General features: G+C 44.3%; 2 protein-coding genes across 4 annotated transcripts in view; both read right to left on the bottom strand.

Moving 5' to 3' along the window:
- The window catches only part of Ift52 (intraflagellar transport 52), a 38599-nt gene extending 29698 nt beyond the window's left edge, over nucleotides 1-8901 (bottom strand). Inside the window, exons 1-5 of one of the 2 annotated variants that reach the window (XM_021193395.2) lie at nucleotides 8728-8901; nucleotides 3809-3933; nucleotides 2869-2956; nucleotides 1776-1905; nucleotides 1278-1353 (exon numbers count right to left, since the gene is read on the bottom strand). In XM_021193395.2, the coding sequence (XP_021049054.1) occupies nucleotides 1278-1353; nucleotides 1776-1905; nucleotides 2869-2956; nucleotides 3809-3927 (413 nt within the window). In that variant the 5' untranslated portion in view covers nucleotides 3928-3933; nucleotides 8728-8901. The remainder of the gene's footprint in view (nucleotides 1-1277; nucleotides 1354-1775; nucleotides 1906-2868; nucleotides 2957-3808; nucleotides 3934-8727) is intronic. The other variant, XM_029536656.1, reaches the window with a different exon arrangement.
- A 3625-nt stretch (nucleotides 8902-12526) lies between these two features.
- Nucleotides 12527-20303, bottom strand: part of Sgk2 (serum/glucocorticoid regulated kinase 2) — a 25868-nt gene continuing 18091 nt past the window's right edge. Inside the window, exons 13-14 of one of the 2 annotated variants that reach the window (XM_021193118.2) lie at nucleotides 18110-18199; nucleotides 12527-13756 (exon numbers count right to left, since the gene is read on the bottom strand). In XM_021193118.2, coding sequence (XP_021048777.1) covers nucleotides 13595-13756; nucleotides 18110-18199 — 252 coding nt within the window. In that variant the 3' untranslated portion in view covers nucleotides 12527-13594. The remainder of the gene's footprint in view (nucleotides 13757-18109; nucleotides 18200-20303) is intronic. The other variant, XM_021193120.2, reaches the window with a different exon arrangement.

Raw genomic sequence — 20303 nt, 5'->3', positions numbered from 1 at the left:
GAAGAAGAAGAAGAAGAAGAAGAAGAAGAAGAAGAAGAAGAAGAAGAAGAAGAAGAAGAAGAAGAAGAAGAAGAAGAAGAAGAAGAAGAAGAAGAAACTAGACTGATATTCAGCTCAGTTTCCTTTTATTGTGCTTTAGGAATAGGGTCTTTAAAAGGGAGGACACAAAGTTGGAAGATGTGGAAAGATGGGGTGGATTTGGGAGGTAATATGATCAAAAGACAGGCTATGAAATTCTCAAAGAATGAACATAGGAAAGGAAGGAAAGAAGGAAGTCTTTCCATTTAGCACTGTCTGGCATGGTTGGTACTCACTATTTAGCCCAGGCTGGCTTCAAAATTGTACCAGTCCTCTATATTAGACTACTAAGTGAGGGGATCACAGGTGTATAACCATAATCTCACTTCCTCCATCTTGAGTCCTGAGGAAAGGGTCTATAACCTAGATCCACATTCTACACTATACAACCAGGATCAGCAGAGTGCTTGAACATGCAGGCTCAAGTGTAGAAGAATTAATTTACAGCACAGGAAGTAGCCCATGGGCCACCTATGCGGCCATCTAACATACTCCTTTCCTAATTCCCAAAACCCGTCATCTGTTAGGATCTAGAGCAGTGAAAGCTGACTCAGCCTCAGGCTCCATCAGGTGAAATCAGGCTCCGTCTGGAATGTGCATGGGGTCTAGGATGGAGCCTAGGAGGGCTCAAACAGCAACCCTTGGAATTTTTCTAGAGTGAATGGTGAGACCAAATCATATCATGCTGTCTCTAGACAGTATGGCAAGCAGCCATTAATGAGGGAACTGTTCAAACCTGCTGGAATCCAGCTAAAGCAGCACACACTTGGGAGGGTGAGGCAGGAAGATCATAAGTTTGAGGCCAGACAGGGCTACATATGGAGACCTCGCTAAAAAAAATTTTTTAAGGGGGGCAAGGGGAAGATAATGACTTTAACAAACAAACAAATCAAGATATTCAGCTCCTCTGCAAACAGGAATGCAAATCTGAGACCTGGGTCCTAATGCTGAGACTCCTTCAGTCAATCCATACTCAATGGCTACCCTACTTCCAGGCTTTCCAGTAATATACAGTTTAATCCCACTCGGAGTGGAAAGCCCCCCGATGAAAGGTAAATGAGAAGGTTTCCAAAGATGGAAGAATATAATTTGAGGAATAAGAAGTAAATAAAGCGAGAAGGCCGAGAAGGGTGGTATGGCAGTGAGGTGGTATGTACAGGGAGAGGCATGTGCAGGGTGTTCAGCTTCAACACTCTTACCTGTTCAACACTCCGTCTGAAACCAGAGCCTCCTTAGGATGGAAATACTTGTAATATACATTTCTAACCACAGCATCTTAAGGGGCAAAACAGGAAGATACATTTCAGATTAGAAACAAGCTTGACATAGAGACACAAATTTTGAAATGAAAAGAAACTAGGACTCTGTTCAAATCCCTTCCATTTTATCAAAGGTTCAGTCTGCTAGAGAGCTCAGAATGTGCAACCATGGCACCCTGGCAAGAGTGTCTTCCCAGGATATCAGCAGGTCAAGAGAGCTATGACACAAAGATTAAACAGGCAATCGATACTTTTGTTTAAAATAATAATTACCAAACCAAAGATAGCTCAGTGAGTAAAGGTGCTTGCCACCATGCCTAAGAGCCTGAGACTGAACCTTACAGGCCAACTCCACCCCGTTGCCCTCCGACGTCCATATGTACACGTGGCATACTCGTGGACAAACAAACAGATAAAATGTAGTAAGACGATAGTCACCGTTATTAACCATGATTCCGTATTCCTCTAGAAGAAAGTTAATATTGGTATCAAATCTGGATTCTCCCCCTTCTCCCAGCATCACAAGGATATCCCCACCATTGTCAAGGTACTTCTTCAGGACTTCAAACTACGGGAAGGAAAAAACAACGACTGTGGGCAAAAGCATTTGTTAAAATACCTACAGCACGAATAAAGCATTAACTACAAGTAAGCACTACAAACCCGTTAGCCATTTAAATGGTTATAGGATAGGATAAAATTCCCCTCTCTATATAAGATCTATTTCTTCCAGGTGTGGTGGTGTATGCCTTTAATTCCAACATGCCAGGGCCAGAGGCAGGTGGATTTCTGTGAGTTCGAGGCCAGGCTAGTCAACAGAGTGTGATCCAGGACGAAAGTGTTATGTATAGAAACCCTCTCTCCAAAACCAAAAAGATATTCAGAAGGGGTGGCACACACCTTCAATCCCAGCACTTGGGAGGCAGAGGCAGGAGGACTTCTATGAGTTTGAAACCAACCTGGTCTATAAGCAAGTTCCAGGACAGCAGAGACCCTGTCTCGAAAAATCGAAATTGAACAATCTACCTCCAAGTTCACCTTTGAGCACTAAAGCTCTAAAATGCTCACAGGGGGACTGAGGATGTAGCTCAGGTGGTAGAATGCTGGCCTAGCAGCCACAAGGCCTTGGGTTTGCTCCCCAGCACTACACAGAGGAGCCAGCACTCAGGACTAGCATGCACCTATATAAGAAATGCCACCTTTCTTATTGTGGGTTTAAATGCTGGGCATGCTGGGGTACACCTGTAATTCCAGTACTTAGAAAGTGGACACAGGAAGATCACAGATTTGAGGCTAGACTGGGCTACATAGCTGTGCTATGTTCAAAGTAAATTATGGCAAAGAAGTGTGCCTGACCTTTAATTACCTTCCCAGTGGGCTTACTCTGTGGTGAGTCACAGGTCATCGCCACAGAGAGGAGATGACTACTCTAAGAGAACATAGCAGGTGCAGAAGGGAGACTCAAATCCATGATTTCAGACCCTTGCTTGCCCCTGGCCTCTCTCTTGGTTTCTGTAGGGATATTCCTTACTTCAGCAGCAGTAAATTTTTCCCTTGGTCCAGCTGTGATCCATAGTTTCACCCCAATTAACTTCTCAGAAGTGATTTCATCTTTTAAGCTGAAAAGTGATTTTAAGAGTAAGTTAGAGCCATAACTTAAGTCAATTTATGAGTTATTATAGCCTCTTGACTACATCGAACTATAAAGGCTGAGACAGGGGCTTAGAACAGCCTCTCTCCCAGAGTGAGAGCCCCTCACCAGACTGCCCCAGAGGCATCCAGGCCAGGTTCAGAAACTCCCAATAACAAAGGAGTTCAAGTTAGCCCCCACTAAAGTATAAAGAAGTCTTCCAAATACTAATACAATAAACTCTTCCATTAGTGTATTTATATTTTAAGACAGGGACTCAGCCCAGACTAGCCCCAAACTTCCTACGTAGCCAAGTCTAACCTTGAAGTCCTACTCTACCTACTGCTACCTCCCAAGTGCTGAGACTTGGGCACATGCCACAAAGCCTGGCTCTAACCTTAACTTATACAACTACATGTTTTCACTCATTAAAAACAAAACAAAACAAAACTCCCAACCACTACGGAGTGGAGCTGTAACTGAGTGGTAGAGTGCTTGTGTAGCCTGTGTAGGGTGTTAGGTTCATCCTCATGACCACAGCAGGAGAAGACATTTAAAGAAAGCTCATCTGAAAACAAAGACATTTTCATTTAACTCTCACTTTTCCTTCCCTAATCTGAAATGTTAAACAAACCTAAAATGTGTCTGTCTCTTAGCTAAGGTTAAGTATAAAATATGGAGAAAACATCTGACATCTTAAAATATTATATATGCATAATTATAATGAATCTTTGTTTTTTATTGGAGGGCAACTTAATAATATGCTAACTAATCTTCAAACTATTGACAAGTTCTACCATCAGGCCACCATTATCACTCAGAAAGCAGTATCCACAATCACCTCTGAATCTTCCAATTACTCCGAAGTCTTTTCTGCAAAGATTTGTAGCCAGTGTTGGTGGTAAACACCTCCTTTTTGTATGCGTTGAAAAGAATGGTACTCCGCAGCTCCTTCTCCATGGTTACCTTATAGATAAAGACAAACCAAAGAAGAAGTAATTTAAAAGTGCCCTCAAAGGCTGAGAGTGAAAAGCCAATGGCCAAACCCGACGCAGCCTGAGCCTGCCTGGCTTTAGCTCTCAGGCTGTGCCTCTGGCTCTCCTATCTGCCTACTTTCATGTCTTTTCCTACCACCACCCTACTGTTGTATGCTGAGACTGCTCACTCCTGACGAGTGTAGGGTATACCTCTCTATATTATTTTAGGCACAACTTAAGTTTATTGTATAAAATAAGATCTTACCATAAATGCTACTCTGAAACACATTGTATATATGACAACCTTCCTTTACATATGAACCAATTCTTCCAAGTAGCCACATAGTATTCTGTATTAAGGACATAATACAACTATTTAACCAATCATAAACTTAATGAAATGTTTTTCAATTTTCTTTGCTAGTAAAAGACTAAAAACATTCCTAGACTTTTTAAATTTTATCTACTTACCCAGACTCATTTAAAAATTCTGTCCGTCTGTCTGTCTATCTGAGATAGGGTCTTACTCTATAGCTCTGGCCGTCATGACACTCATTATGTAGACCAAGCTGGCCTCAAACTCAGAGAGTCACCTGTCTATCTTCAAGTGTTGGGATTAAAGGTCTGCATCTACATGCCCAGTTAGACTCATTTAAATTTTACTTATATGTATGTATATACATGTGCCAGAAGGCAGATTCCCTAGAAGCAGACTTACAGTTATATGTCACCTGATGTGAGTGCTGGGAACCACACCAGAGTCCTCTGTCAGAGCAGTATATCCCTTAACTGCTGAGCCATTCTCCATCTCCCTAAAAACATGTGAATGTGGCGTTCTGTGTATCTGCAGCATTAGACTATCCGTAAATGGCTAAAAAAATGTACAAACTACCCTTCAAAACACTAACTTATATTTCCATTAACAATTTGTTCCCACATACCACTGTTTTGCAGTCTTTGTCATCTTTAACAACAACAACAACAACAACAACAACAAGCTCCTTATCCATGGCTTTGCTTCTCAAGGGTCTAGTTTTTAGAGAGGTTAAATATGATCTGAAATTTTAAATGGAAAATTCCAGAAATAAGAACCATTCTGGGTAGTAAGTATGATGAAATTTTTTGTTGTTGTTGTTGAGACAATTGTGTGTGTGTGTGTGTGTGTGTGTGTGTGCGTGTGTGTGTGGCCTTGGCTGTCCTGGAACCAGCTCTGTAGATCAGACCAGGCTACCCTCAAACTCACAGAGAGCCACCAGCCACAGTCACTGCCTCCTGAGTGCTAGGATTAAAGGTATGTCCCTCCAAGCTTGTATGATGAGATCTTAACACTATCCTACACTACCTAGCTCTGGACATGAGTCATTTCTTTGTGTAGCCTATGCTATTCATATTACCTAGCTATTAGTCACTCAGTTACCAATTCTGTCTGTCAGACTGATGGTCTTGGTATCATAGGGCTCTAGTCAATGCACCATGACAATATCCTAATAATTCACTGCCACACAGGCACTGTATAATCTCAACCACAGAGGTAAGCCTAGAATAAGGCATTTTGAGAGAAACCGTATCACCTAACCTTTTTTTTTTTAAGATTTATTTATTTATTTATTTATTTATTTATTTATTTATTATATGTAAGTACACTGTAGCTGTCTTCAGACACTCCAGAAGAGGGCGTCAGATCTTGTTACGGATGGTTATGAGCCACCATGTGGTTGCTGGGATTTGAACTCTGGACCTTCGGAAGAGCAGTCGGGTGCTCTTACCCACTGAGCCATCTCACCAGCCCCATCACCTAACTTTTGCTTTGTATTATCAGTTTGCTTATTTATTTACTTATGCGTGCTCCATCTGCATGTATGCCTGCACGCCAGAAGAGGACATTAGATAACATTAAAGAGGGTTATGAATCACCATGTGGTTGCTGGGAATTGAACTCAGGACCTCTAGAAGTACAGCCAGTGCTCTTAACCCTGGAGCCATCTCTCCAGCCCCAGTAATATTAGTTCTTATAAACACACACACACTGAGAGTTTGTAGTCCCAGGCATCCACTGACTGTCTTAGAATAGCTGCTGCAGATAAGGGGAAACTACCACATTGGCCATTTGTAGTTCTTATCATTTTCCTGAGTCCTCTGGTCATTTTTCCATGGAGTTTTTATACTTTTTATACTTTTCTTTTTTCTTTTTTATTTTTATTTATTTATTTTTTTGTTTGTTTTTTGAGACAGGGTTTCTCTGTGTAGCCCTGGCTGCCCTGGAACTCACTCTGTAGACCAGGCTGGCCTCGAACTCAAGAAATCTGCTTGCCTCTGCCTCCCAAGTGCTGGGATTAAAGGCGTGCGCCACCACGCCCGGCCTTATACTTTCCTAATCAGTCATCAAACAAGTGTTTCAAAAGTTTATTTGCCTTTAGTCTTGGATACTGGTAACTTAAGTTTTGCTTAACTTTTGACTTAATCTTGCAGGTCATACATTTTATAAATTCAAAGGTATTAATGTTTCTCTTTCTGGCTTCTGCACGGCACAATGCATTTAGAAGAGCTTTCCCTGTGGTAAGATTTTTAAGTATATCCAATACTGTTTTTTCTTAGGCTTTTGTGATATAACTCCTATTTATTAAAATTTTTATTAGCATATATCAATGCGATAATTTCACAAATGCACATAATGTACTTGCACCATACTCTCCCTATGAGCTCCTGTGCCCTCTCACTCACTCCCTTCTTCCCAGACAGTCTTTCCTCTATTTTTATGTCTTTTTTTCTTTTTAATAAGTTTAGTTAGGATTGCTTGTGGGAATGTGAGAAATGTGTGGCAATGCCTTACCATTGAAGAAAATGTCTCCCCTGTTCCAGCAACTTTTAAGTGCCCACAGAGTCTCAGCGAGGGGCAAGGCCTCCTGACTCCTGTCCCCTCCATGAGACAATGTTGGCAGGCCCAATCTGCTGTAGGTCTTGTGCAAGCAAATGTGCTATGTATTTTTTTTTAATGTGCATTGGTGTTTTGCAAATGTGTACGTCTATCTGTATAAAGGTGTCAAATCCCTGCAGTTACAGAAGTTGTGAGCTGCCATGTGGGTGCTGGGATTTGAGGCTGGGTCCTCTGGAAGAACAGCCAGTGCTTTTATAACTACTGAGCCATTTCTTCAGCCCTATAATTTTTTTTTTTGGGGGGGGGGTTCAAGACAGGGTTTCTCTGTATAGCCCTGGCTGTCCTGGAACTCACTTTGTAGACTAGGCTGGAACTCAGAAATCCACCTGCCTCTGCCTCCCAAGTGCTGGGATTAATAGTTTATATTAATTTATATATAAACTATTTTTGGTCCATTTGAAACCTACTCTAGTGCTCATATTGGACATCATTGTTCTTACCTAAATTGTTAGACGACTGCCCAATTCCAACCCATGTTTTAAGAGCTGATAGGAGAGACCTTCAATATACTTTGTTTCTCCCGAGACGAGGTTAGCTAGCCTCTAATGCACTGTGGAGGGCAACCTTGGACTCTTCAATGTCTTGCCTTAAGTTTCCTGGGTGCTGGGATTACAGGCACATTGCCGCCACGCTGCTGCCTCTCAAATGACTGTTTTTTTTCTTCTGTTCTGAGGACCGGGCAGACAGACACCCAGGGTCTCATGCAGGCAGTCTATTAACTACGCTGCAGCCTTCACCCCTTCAATGAAATTGAAAACATTTTGTCATGTTGACTCCACCACACAACATGGCTATTTTCTACTTGCTTGTTTTATTTATTTATTTATTCATGGTTTTTTCGAGACAGTGTTCCTCCTGTGTAGCACTGTCACACTCTCTGTAGACCAAGCAAGGGTTAAAGGTGTGTGCCACCACAGCCCCCCCCCCCCAACAGAGCTGTACTTTCTGGTTCCATCCATCCTTGAACATGCTTGTTCTCATTTTGTGTACCTACAATGCTGTACTCTGCCTTCTCCAGTTTCCTGATTAGAATGTCACAACGATCACATTAGAGATTGTGACCTATTACTACACGGTGCCACAAAGAACCCAAACATCACAGTACTGAGACTTATATTTTTCTGCTTTTGAGACGTATTTGGGGTGGGAGCAGATTTCTGGAAAAAGTGAATAACCTTTTTTGAGTACTGAATTGCTCTTAACGGAAGAATACACTTCGAGGTAGCAGTTTATTGTAGTTTAACCCCACCACCTCCTTCTGAGGGAGAAGTAGATCTGGAATCTGTCCTACTAGAATTAGAAATGAGTTTCCCTAAGAATAGGATAAGGCTTAAAAATCAGTAATAATAATACCGAAACAATATTTGGGTAGCACTGTCCAACCATTCTCTTATTTTCTCTTCAATAACCTAACAAGGTCTACTAAATTTTGCCAGAGTGACCAAAAGGACCAAGCGTGGTTGCACCGACAGCCAAGTCTGACTCGACAGCTCCCCGTCCTGGGTTTTCCTCCGCTGGGCTACGCCGAACCCGCGCAGCCCGAGGAGCTACAAACTCTCCATCATCTCCAGGAACCGTTCCTAGCCCGCTTCCGCGCCCTCAGGTTCCCTCTGCCGACCGCGGGATTCCTGTTTTGTTTTGTTTTGTTTTGTTTTTGTATTTTTGGTTTTTCGAAACAGGGTTTCTCTGTGTAGCCCTGGCTGTCCTGGAACTCACTTTGTGGACCAGGCTGGCCTCGAACTCAGAAATCCGCCTGCCTAGGGGTCTCCAGAGCGGCACGGCGGGACAGTCATCGTCTCCAGCCAGACCCAACTACCAGGCGGCCCGCACCACCCGACCTCTCCTTACCTGAGGCCAGTGGCCGCCAGGTATCCAAGGCCGCGCGCCGAGAAGGCGTGGCTCCGGGCCCCGAGCGACTTCCGTCGCGGCGTGATGACGACAGGACGACAGACGGGCTGTGCCGGGTGGCTGCGGACGCTGGGGGCTGTCGGGTAGGGGTCGGGGCCAGCGCCGGGCTGGCCCGTTCCCCTAGTGCGGAATGTTTCCAAGCTGAAGGAGACACTTTTTAATAAGAAGCCCATTTCGTTCATTTGCTAGCGACTGCTTCTAAAGGCCGATAAAGATGGTAGGTCCCCAGGCCGCGAGTGCGGGCCGGCCTGTGGGCGGTGACTGCTGCGGCAAGCCACGCCCCAGCCTGGCCAAGACGCAGGCGCAGGGCAGCGATCAGGAGACCTTCATTTTTTGTTTTGTTTTTAGAGACAGGGTTTCTCTGTGTAGCCTTGGCTGTCCTGGAACTCACTTTGTGGACCAGGCTGGCCTCGAACTCAGAAATCCGCCTGCCTCTGCCCTTTGCCTCCCGAGTGCTAGGATCAAAGGCGTGCGCCACCACGCCCGGCTCAGCGATCAGGAGACCTGAAATGCCAGATCTTACCAAAATTTAGAAGTAGAAGCTGGGGTAGGGAGTGGTGACGTGCCGGAGATGTAGTACTATTGTGGAGCTGGGGAAGCGTTTCGGGCAGAGGTGCTTGCTTGGGCCAACGGTTGCCATGGAAACGGGAAACAAACTTGCATCCACAAGTCCACATCATTGAGAGGACTTTCTGGCTTTGTACTCAAAGCGGCTGCAGCCTCAAAACTTGGAGCAGGCACATGTAGGAAGCCCAGCAGTTTTTATTTTCATCTGTGTCTTAATACAGAGCAGTATGCGTTTAGGATATTAAAATACACAATTTTTAAGGCACTTTCACAACTATGGTTGTGACGTGGGAAAGAGTGTGAAGGAGAACGATCTCTTCTCTCCCACTGAAGATAAAAATTCAGAACCTTCCACATCATGAACTGTACCATTGAGTTAATTCTCAGCCAGGAAACTTTTCTAGAGGAGTGCTGCAAAATTGAATACAGTGTGCAATTAAGGATGCAAATGACCTGGATCTGGACTTGGGCAAGTCACAGGATCATTCTGTACAGTAAGTGTACTCGAACGAAGTGCCAGAACGCCAGAACGGGAGCACCTCCTGGAGCAGTTCTTCCACTGCACCAAGTTGCAGAAGGCGCTTGAGGGTTTTAGAGTCAGCTGCTCCAAAGTCCGGGTGTCTGAAAATGACTTGTGAACTTGAACATGTTGTTTAACCGGAGTATTTTCTACGTGTAAATTGAGGATGGATTCTAAAGGTTTATTATGAGGATTATAGATGGCATTGGAATCGGGCCTTTAGATGGTTCAGCAGGTAAAAAGGCTGAGCCTGATATCCCGAGTTAAAGCCCTGAGTCCCACATAATGGAAATAGAGAACCAATTTCTGTAAATTGTCCTCTGACCTCTACAAGTACTCTATGGCATGTTTATGCACACACACATACATACAAATATGAATTTATTTTTCTCTTTTTTTTCTTTTTTGGCTTTTTCAAGACAGGGTTTCTCTGTATAGCCCTGGCTGTCTTGGAATTCACTTTATAGACCAGGCTGGCCTCAAACTCAGAAATCCATCTGTCTCTGCCTCCCAAGTGCTGGGATTAAATGTGTGCGCCACCATGCCCGGCCAAATAGGAATTTCAAAAGGATGCATTTATTATGTATACACTGTTCTGCCTACATGTATGACTACACAGCAGAAGAGGGAACCAGATCTCATTATATATTGTTATGACCTACCATGTGGTTACTGGGAATAGAATTCAAGATCTCTGGAAGAGCTGCCAGTGCTCTTAACCTCTGAGACATCTCTTCAGCCCCCACCAATACAAATTTTGAAATGGGATATTCATTTCCAAATTATATATATAATGTGTGTGTGTGTGTGTGTGTGTGTGTGTGTGTGTGTGTGTGTGTGTGTGTAGTTGCATAGCATACTTGTTCATTTTCTATCCTGGTGAAGCATTCTGTGACTTTACAATCTTAGAACAGCTGATTGTGCACTTTTGACAGCATGTTCAGGTTTCGGACAGTCACCCTCCTATAAGAGGGAAGATTTGTCCTCTCCTTGTGTCTCACCTGTAGCAGTTAACTCACACTTGGTAAGATAAGAATCAGTTTCTTTCCGTATCAAAGCTTAATAGTAATTTTTTTTTTTTGTTTTTTGTTTTTTTGAGACAGGGTTTCTCTGTATATCCCTGGCTATCCTGGAACTCACTTTGTAGACCAGGCTGACCTTGAACTCAGAAATCCGCCTGCCTCTGCTTCCCGAGTGCTGGGGCTAAAGGCGTGTGCCACCACACCCGGCTTAATAGTAATTCTTGTTGTTGTTGTTGTTGTTGTTTGTTTGTTGTTGTTTTTTCTTTTCTTTTTTTTTAAAATGTTTTTTGGTTTGTTTTTTGTTTCTTTTTGGTTTTTCAAGACAGGGTTTCTCTGTAAATAGTAATTCTTGACTGACCTTTGATCTCCAATAGAACAGTGTTACAGATGTTCTTTTGTGTTTTTAATGTGTCCCAGCCTTGCCTCCCCTCTTAATTCCTAGGACAAGGGACAAAGGGGACAAAACAGGAAAGGAATGGAACCAAGTATGAAAGGAATGGAACCAAGTATAGAGGGAAAGTCAGTAAAAATCACCAGCATACACTGATTCAAAGACAGTCCTCCCATTGTCCCCAAACCAGCCAACTAATGAGGCTACCCTGAAATATGTGCCAGGAGTTTGTGGAAAAGAAACTGAAATAAAGCAGAATAATTTACACCACATGGGCAATGTCCTGAACATGGATCACAGTCCCAAGTCTGGCTAGTCAGAATTACCTTCTGATGAATTTTGAACACCTACAGCTTAGTAGCTAGGCAGAATATTGGCCTCTGAGATCAGCTCTGTCCTTAAGGGAAAGCACATGAACTGGATACCAGACCCAGATCAGGAGGGAAGGCTGCTGTCAAGACCCTTCTTTATCACTCTCTGGTTCATTCTCGCCAATTCTTGCTTTATTCTAAGAGACTATTTTCTTTTTTGAGATATGGTCTCACTGTGTCTCCCTGACTGCCTGGAACTCACTCTGTAGACCAGGCTGCCCTGGAACTCACAGGAACTCTTCGGCTTCTCTGGTTTTTAGGGCAAGTGTACTATTTCCTTTGATGAGAATTCTTGGCCCTAAGAGCCTAAGGGAGGAGTAGACCTGTCCAGAGGTTGCAAGGTAGAACCCTAGGTCAAATATAGTTCAGCATCCCAGCTGGTTAGTAGTGTGCCCTTCAAGCCTCGAAGTTTCTCTGATCTTGTCTCTTTGTTGGCAAAAGAAGGGGAAGTAATCATTTGGATGAAGGCTGTTAACAGACATGAACATCAGCTCTACAACTTACCCAAACGACATGCTCTGAGGCTGACTTTGGACAACTAAGTAAAAAGGGAGTGTGTTAAAAGACTTTGAAATCTTCAAAGGAAAGCTTGAGACTCCTAGGGACTGGCTGCTACAGTCTGCACTGTCGACCCTTCTCCAGGAGGAACTTGGAGTTCACAGACCCATCCTTGGGCCCAGGTGTGGCACAGATGCATCTCTGGACCAAATGTCTCACTTGAGCTAAGAGAAGGATGAGGAAGTCAGGATCTATCATTTCCTGCAATTCTAAATGGAGGTCATCTCCCCCTGCCCCGCTCTGCTCCAACAGAGGCTCAAAAGTGGAGAATTCCTTGAATATTGGAAGGTGTTAGGGCAACCATACCCAGTAACAAATAATATCCAGTGCATTTAATACGACTCGAAACATAGACTCCATCCACTTAGAGCAATCAAACCAAAGACAACACATGACAGGCTTACTACATTTCATCAATTTATACACTGAAATAAAAATTCAGATACCAAGAGGTCCTCTCCCAGAGTGCTGGTCACCTACATTCTCCCCTTTCTCTCAGCATTTCAACCCTTTTACTAAGAGGTAGCTTGTGCCCAGGCTCCATTCCAGTAGAGCTGGAGGATTTATGACACACTAAAGGAAGTCACCAGACAGGGCTTCTGGGCAACCCACTTCTGTCCCATTCCTCCCTTTCTCTTGCTTAGCACACAAAAGTGGCCAGTAACCACTTTGTGATCTCATAACTCAATGTCAAAAGCTACCACGGTTCTAAACTCTTCTGAAGGTTCCTGTATTCAGCTGATGGAGCCTTCAGTAAATGATTGGATCACTATCCAACGAGGGAGGGGCTCAGGCTTCTTCAGCAATGTAGTCCATTCATAGATTTGTAATTTGATAGCATGGAGAGGTGATAAATCGGAAGTGGGGCCTCCCCCACCCCAGGCTGGAAGGGAGTAGGTTACTGGGAGTATCTTATGTGAAGGTATCTTATTCCCAGCCCAGACTTCTGTTTCTGCTTCCTGGTAGTTATAACTAAGCCACCCCTTCCAGCGAGATGACTCAGCTTTGGCCGAAGACTGTAGCAATAGATGAGCCAACTATGGGCTTTACCTTCTAAAATTGTGAGCCCAAATAGATGTTCTTTACTTTTCTTGCATATTTTGTCACTGCCTCAGCAACAACAAACAAAACAAAAACAAAAAACCAAGCACAGAAGTCATTCCTCAAGAAGGGCAAGTCGGAACGACTGACTGCTGGGTACTTGGGAGCCTATTCAGCCAATCTGAGCCTTGAACTGTTCTTTCACGTGATGGAAAACATTCCCCTCTTCTCTGAGCCACTGTGTCTTACTTCTTCGGGACTCATTGTGACTTAGTGCAGTAAAAGGTAATGCCCACAGGTGCCGGGTGGGCTTGGTGGCTTTCCAAGTGTATGTCTCTCATGAGTCCAAAATGTCATCATCCTGTGCATAGGAAAATCCAAGGAATGCACTTGAAGCCCCAGAACTGCTGGCCATGGTGTCAGGGGTGCAGCCAATAGACTTGGACACAGCTTCCTGGGTGAACTCTGGGTCAAAGTGTTTCAAGTCAGCGGGTCCTTCCTGTCAGTAGAGATTGAGAAGGGATCAGAGCCAACTAAGGATCCCAGAGCTGGGAAAGGGGTGTCAGGCCTTCCCGTTTCAGTGCCTCCTGGTCCTTCATATGTAACAGTGTCTCACGCTCCATTCTAATCCTCAGACAAGCCATTAATGTTTATGTCCTAAATGCTTACCATATGCTCAGCTCATAGCACTGGGAAAATGGAGGACAGAACAGAAGGAACCTCTACCTTCAAGGACCAAATGTGACAGGAGAAACAGGAGGATCATTTAGGGGACTGATAAAGTCCTAGATAATAGAGACAAAATGAGATAATATGGTAGAGACACCGGGGTTTCTAGGCTTCATTGGAGGGAGATCTATAAAGGGAAATGGGCAAAAAAATCATCATAGACAAACTAAGCATGGTGGTGCTCATTTAAAATCCAGCTCTTAGGAAGGGAAGGCAGAGGGATCAGAACTTCCAGGTTATCCTTGGCTACAAGGGAAGTTCGAGGTTATCCAGGTGTACATAAGCTCCTGTCTTTAAAAAGACACAATGCTGGCGATAGTGGTTGAAGCCCATTAAGACTAGGGAGGCAGAGACAGGTGGTTGTCTAGGAGTTTCAGGACAGCCTGGTCTACTGGTCTACCTACATAAAGAGTTCTAGGACAGCCAGGGACAGAAATACATAGTCAGACCCTGTCTCAAAAGGAGGAGGAGGAGAAAGAAGTGGAAAAGAAAAAGAAAGGAAGGAAGAATAATAGATTCTCCATTTCCACTCAGGGATAGAATATATATTTCTATCTTTTCAACATAGGCTAGTCATGTGACCACCCAATCAGGCTTGAAAAAGGTACCTTGGGAGTTGTCTCTCTTGGTACTCTGAGGCCACCATACATATATACAAACTCAGAACTGGCTTGATGGAGGTGAAGAGGCCTCAAAAGAACCACAAGTGAGAAATGCCAGACCATCAGCGTGGCTGTTTCACTGCTAACCACAAATTGAGGCTCGACAGAGAAATGCTGGCCTGGTATACCCTGAAAAACCCATAGACTCCAGATAGAAGCTCGTTCAGGGTCTGGAGAGATAGCTGAGCAGTTGAGTGCTTGGTGCTCTAGCAGAGGATTCAAGTTTGGTTTCCAGCACCCTCCGGAAAACTACACAACCACCTGTAACTCCATTGCCAGGGGATCTGATGCCCCTTCTGGCCTTGGCTGGTCCCTACACCATACTGGCCTGCACATAACCACCTATATACGAACCAAATCAAAATACATAAATCTTTTAAACGTTTGTCATTTAGAGGGTAGGAGCAAAGCAATACTGTGTTCCTGTAGTATTCTCAGAAGGGCCACAGGATGCAGTGGTCCAGCCCAGGCTCAGTGTTCCTGGACCAGAATGTGAAATCCTCTCATGTTCCTTGCCTAACATAAGCTATGTAGGTCTTGACAACCAGTTAGTTTCCGGTTTCGACAAGTGAAGAACATAGCACTAAAGAAATGCGTACAAGGTCTCATCAGTAACAGCAGAACCAGGAATCCTGCATGTCTCGCTCAAAGGATCATAGATCTCTGTATTTTCCTGTATCTCTTCCTAGGATTCTGCGAGAATTCCCTCTTGTGAACCAATGTTTCTGAAAGGAACTGTACCCGCCATCGGTCTGATTAACTGATTAAAACTTCAGTAATTATGGAGAGGTTGGAATGTTGCAGGTCTAGAGCCTAATTACAATTTTCCTTGGGCTATCATTGGCCAATCCTCTCCCTTATCAGGAGTCCTTGCCCACCTCTGGGTCTGACCTAGCATCCTGTGGCTAACAGATAAACTCTTTGGAATGTATGAAAGACCCTAAGAATGTCTTTAGGAAGTACTAAGGCTTCTGGCAAAGACTTCCATTTTGCAGTAACCCACCTAGAATATTTGAAGATTGCCTTGATTTATAACTTTCATTGTTCTTTTGTTATCAAATCTTCACAAAACTGTCAACATACTATCTTTACTGTAATTTTTAATTCCCAAGGGAAAAACCTGGGGTGTAGCTCAGCGATAGAGAACTTACCTTGCATGTGAGGCTTCACTCCAGTCCCAAGACAAAAATAAAATCCAAAAAGCAAGCAACATCTCAGGACCCTTGACTATATATCCTGTCTGACCACTTTTATCAAGAACCTGGTGCTAGGACCTAGTCCCTAACAAGCAATGTCTCAGACTGGTGGCCTCATGTGAGCCCTGGAGTCTGCAAGTCTTTCTGTTAGTAAGGATGAGTGAGTGATAAGCCAGACTTGTCAGAGTGGACAAGGCTGACACTTCAAAACTGAGTATCAAAGAGAAGAAAACAGGCCAGCAAAGAAAACTCCAGGAGGAGAAAGGATCCAGACATCATCAAATGATGATGAACTTGTCCCAAGAGCAAGCCTAGGTGGGGGTGGGGGTGGGGAGCTTGGTTCTAGGCTTGTATTTGGAAATTGTATTTGTAGAGATTTTAGGCACGCGCTCGTAGCTTCACACCTATACTGCCAGGCCAAGGGGGAACAGCAGTAGTCGTTTTCAAACATCCCAGTGGTATGTAAATCCCACTGTCAATAATCTCAGGATCTGGAGAAATAGCTCAGTGGTTAAGAACACTGGATGATCTTCCAGAGTTCTTTTTTTTTTTTAAGATTTATTTATTATTATATATAAGTACACTGTAGCTATCTTTAGACACACGAGAAGAGGGCATCAGATCTCATTATGGGTGGTTGTAAGCCACCATGTGGTTGCTGGGATTTGAACTCATGACCTTCAGAAGAGCAGTCAGTGCTCTTACCCGCTGAGCCATCTCACCAGCCCCTCTTCCAGAGTTCTTGAGTTCAATTCCCCAGCTTCCACATAGTGCCTCACAACCATCTACAACATTTAGTCTCATGGAATCTAATGCCTTTCTTTGGTGTGCAGACATACTTGCAGGCAAAAAAAAAAAAAAAAAATCTCATCATTGTTGGTCTTGGCGCATGTAGTCCTTCCTATCCACAGGGCAAGCCAACTTTAGCCTGTATGGGTGCCCTCAACTGCTCTGTCATCTTCATGAAGTTACCTCAAATTCATGTTCATTTCTTTTTTGTTTTATAGCATAAAATAGAGTTTATGCAGGGCATGGGGAGGGGAGTTAAGAGGGTAGTAGAGGCAGAGAAAGGCAGAGAGAGGATAGAGTAGAGGCCAGCCATGAGCATGTGGAGAGAGGGGAGAAGGGAAGAGGGAAGGGAAGAGCCCAAGAGGGCAAGAGAAGCAATCAGGAAGCAGGGGTAAGAGAGCTTTTTTTTTTCATGTTCATTTCTGATGTAGCATTAAATATAATCACATGCAAGGAGTGGTGCCGAATGCCTTTAATCCCAGCACTTGGGAGACAGGCAGGTGGGTCTCTGACTTTGAGGCTAATCTGGTGTACATAGTAAATTACAGGATAGCCAGGGCTACATACAGCATCCCTATCTTGAAAAATGTGTGTGTGTGTGTGTGTGTGTGTGTGTGTGTGTGCGCGCGTGTGCGCGTGTGTGCATATGCACGCGCTTGTGTGTGTGTGTGTGTGTGTGTGTGTGTGTGTGTGTGTGTGTGTGTGNCGCGCTTGTGTGTGTGTGTGTGTGTGTGTGTGTGTGTGTGTGTGTGTGTGTGTGTAAAGCTTTTATGGAATTGTACACACACACAAACTGGTGCTAGCTGAACATGGTACTTGGTTTGAAGCCAGTCAGGGCTGCAGTAATAATAAGTATCCAGACTCCTGGAGAAATAAGGAAAAAATAAATCTAGTGTCACATTCATGGGCTGGAACTCCCCAAAGGAAAACTGTAAACAGTGAGTGAATCCTGATTGTGTTCTGGTGTGGAAGGATGTTGCCAGTGGTGAGATACCCAGCCATTTCCTCATTGCCGCTGTTAACTTCATTATACACACTTTGTACAAGAAATACATGTAATTCTTATCATCAGGAAAAGATCTAACCTTATGGCTCTGCCTGGGTACACTACTGTGACAAAGAACACTATAAAAATCTGTACAGGCACTGGGTGGGGGTGACAGGTGCCTGTAATCCCAGTATTCAGAAGGCTGCATGGGAGGATCTTAAACTGAAGTCTAGCCTGGGCTACCAAGTCTCAAAAATAAACATTGTATCAACTTTGTGGGGTTATGGTGCTGGGGATGAAAGATGAAGGAGCAGTCCACGGCTCATCCTTCTAAGACTGAACTAGCCGCCAGGGGTCAGGGCGGCTGGAGCCAATTCAGATTCTTGCTGCCCGTCCAACCCTTGGCATTACCAGCTATATAAAGAGAGTTGGCCTAGATTCTGGGAATCCAGAAGCCAATATCTGGAGAGAATCCTGTGCTTGCTTACCACATTTGGGTTGAAGGGTGGAGTCAGCCTCTTGTGGTACAGATCATCCCAGTTTATGGGACTGAAGAACACGTGGTTCTTTATGTCCAGCTGTAGGAAGAAGGTACCGGTCAGAAGCGGTCCTCGTCATAGCTGCTCCCCAACTGGTACCCACTACTGGCCACCAACTAGATAGACCTTTGCAGCTCTAGCTAGTCTGCTCAGCCAAGAGAGCATTCTGTCACCAGACATCTCACCTCCCACATCATCTGAACCCAAATTCTTCCCTATAGCACAGGTGCCTTCCACAGTTAGATCTCAGCACCTGTACCGTACCGGACCAGGCTCTGGAGGCATTTCTGTGAGCAAGGCTGAGAACTAGATATAGAGGGCTAGGGTAAGCTGGGGGCACTTGATACTTCCATGCGCATGAATACGGCTTGACTCTTCCAGATTGCAATTCAGAGAAATAGAACAAACCCACTCACTTATGAAGACATGAGGAGTAAAGGCCCAGGAAAAACTGCAGATTTCCAGAGACCTAGAAGTGAGGAGTGACTCTTGGGTATAACTGCCCACTGCTTTTCTAAATCCCCTTCCCTTCCAGTAGGTCCTCCCTCTGTCTGCTTCACACGGAACAGTTCTGCAACTCCTTGCATCAGCCTAGCCTTCCAGAGGTTTAATTTATGTGAACACGGCATAGTTTATCTAAAGAGTCACAGGCATGTCCTAAGATGCAAACTCCTCTTTGGATCGAAGGGATCTGTCTTCACAGAAGTCTGGATCTTTAAGGTGGCTGTGGGAAAGAATAGGCAAATTGCCAAAGTGTTGTCACACGTCACAGTACCTGGCATGGAGATCTTTTAGTGTATATAATGCTTACAAAAACTGCACGTTCTATGCCAGACATGGGTCAGAAGCTGTGCTATCCACAGAGGGGGCAGTCCTGGAACTTATCCTTTAGATGCTGGGGCTGTCTAGACTGCAGTCACTTCCTCCTTGCTTGAGACAGGTCTTACTATACAGCCATGGTCAGCCTGGAACCCACTTTTTAGATCTGCCTGCCTCTGCCACATGTGGAGGTCAGAGAACAGCCTCGGGGAGTTCGTTCTTTCCTTCCGCCATCTGCATCCTGGGGACTGAACTCAGCTTGTCTGGCTTGATAGCAGGCATCTGACACCCAAACTCTCTTGCTGGCCCTGAAATGATCTTACAGAGAGTAATCAGTAAGAGTGTCTTAAAGCGATGCCTTAATCTTTTTTTTAAAAAAAGAAACATGCATGTGCCAAGGAAACAGATTATGAATTTCTATGAATTATTTGTCTCCATATTGTAAGTATCCAGCGTGTCTCTGGTGATGTGAATTGCTCAGATATCTGTGAAAAGCAAGATATCTGTGCAGTTCCTCTGCACAGAAGCAGAAGGAAGCTTCTAGAAAACTTAGATCATATCACTCCTCTGCTCAGCAAGCATACTCTGCTTCTTGCTATTCTCCCTGTTCATACCACAGGACTCTTGCAACATGTCGTGCCTACAGCTGGGGAGTCTTCTTCTGGTTCTTTACCTGGCTCCTCACATTCCAAGTTCAACTTGTCACCTCTTTAGAGAGGACATGACCAGCCATGCCAGTGTGAAATGGCACGATCCCCATATGCTCTTGTTGTCTATCTCTGCCCGTTGTTCATTTCCTCCCTGAAATTTGTCGCGCTTGGTGATGCCTGCACAGAGGTTCTGTTTTTTGGGGTTTTTGTTTGTTTTTGTTTTTGTCAGTCTTCTTCCACCTTCAAGCTTAACCATCCAGAGACCCAGGCTATTAAACCCCTAGCACCTAGCTCAATGCTGGTACAAAACAAAGGCTCAGCAAATATCAGTTGGCTAAAAACGATCCTGTATTTTTAAAAACATGGTTAGGGGCTAGCAAGATGGCTCAGTTGGTAAAGTGCCCAAGGACCTAAGTCTGGATTGCCAACACTTAGGTAAAGGCTGACAATGAGGGCATATTCTCTAATCTCAGAGCTGAGGAGGCAAAGACAGGAGGACCCCCGGGGTTCACTGGACAGCCAGTATAGCCAACTAGTGAGCTACAGGTTCAGCCAGAAACCTTGTCCCAAGAAATAAAGTAGACAACTGGAGAAGACACTTGACATCAACCTCTTCCCTACACAGACAGACAGACACACACACACACACACACACACACACACACACACACACA

This window comes from Mus pahari, chromosome 3 (assembly GCF_900095145.1).
Source record: "Mus pahari chromosome 3, PAHARI_EIJ_v1.1, whole genome shotgun sequence".
NCBI lineage: Eukaryota > Metazoa > Chordata > Mammalia > Rodentia > Muridae > Mus > Mus pahari.
This window is presented reverse-complemented; position numbering and strand designations above follow the sequence as displayed.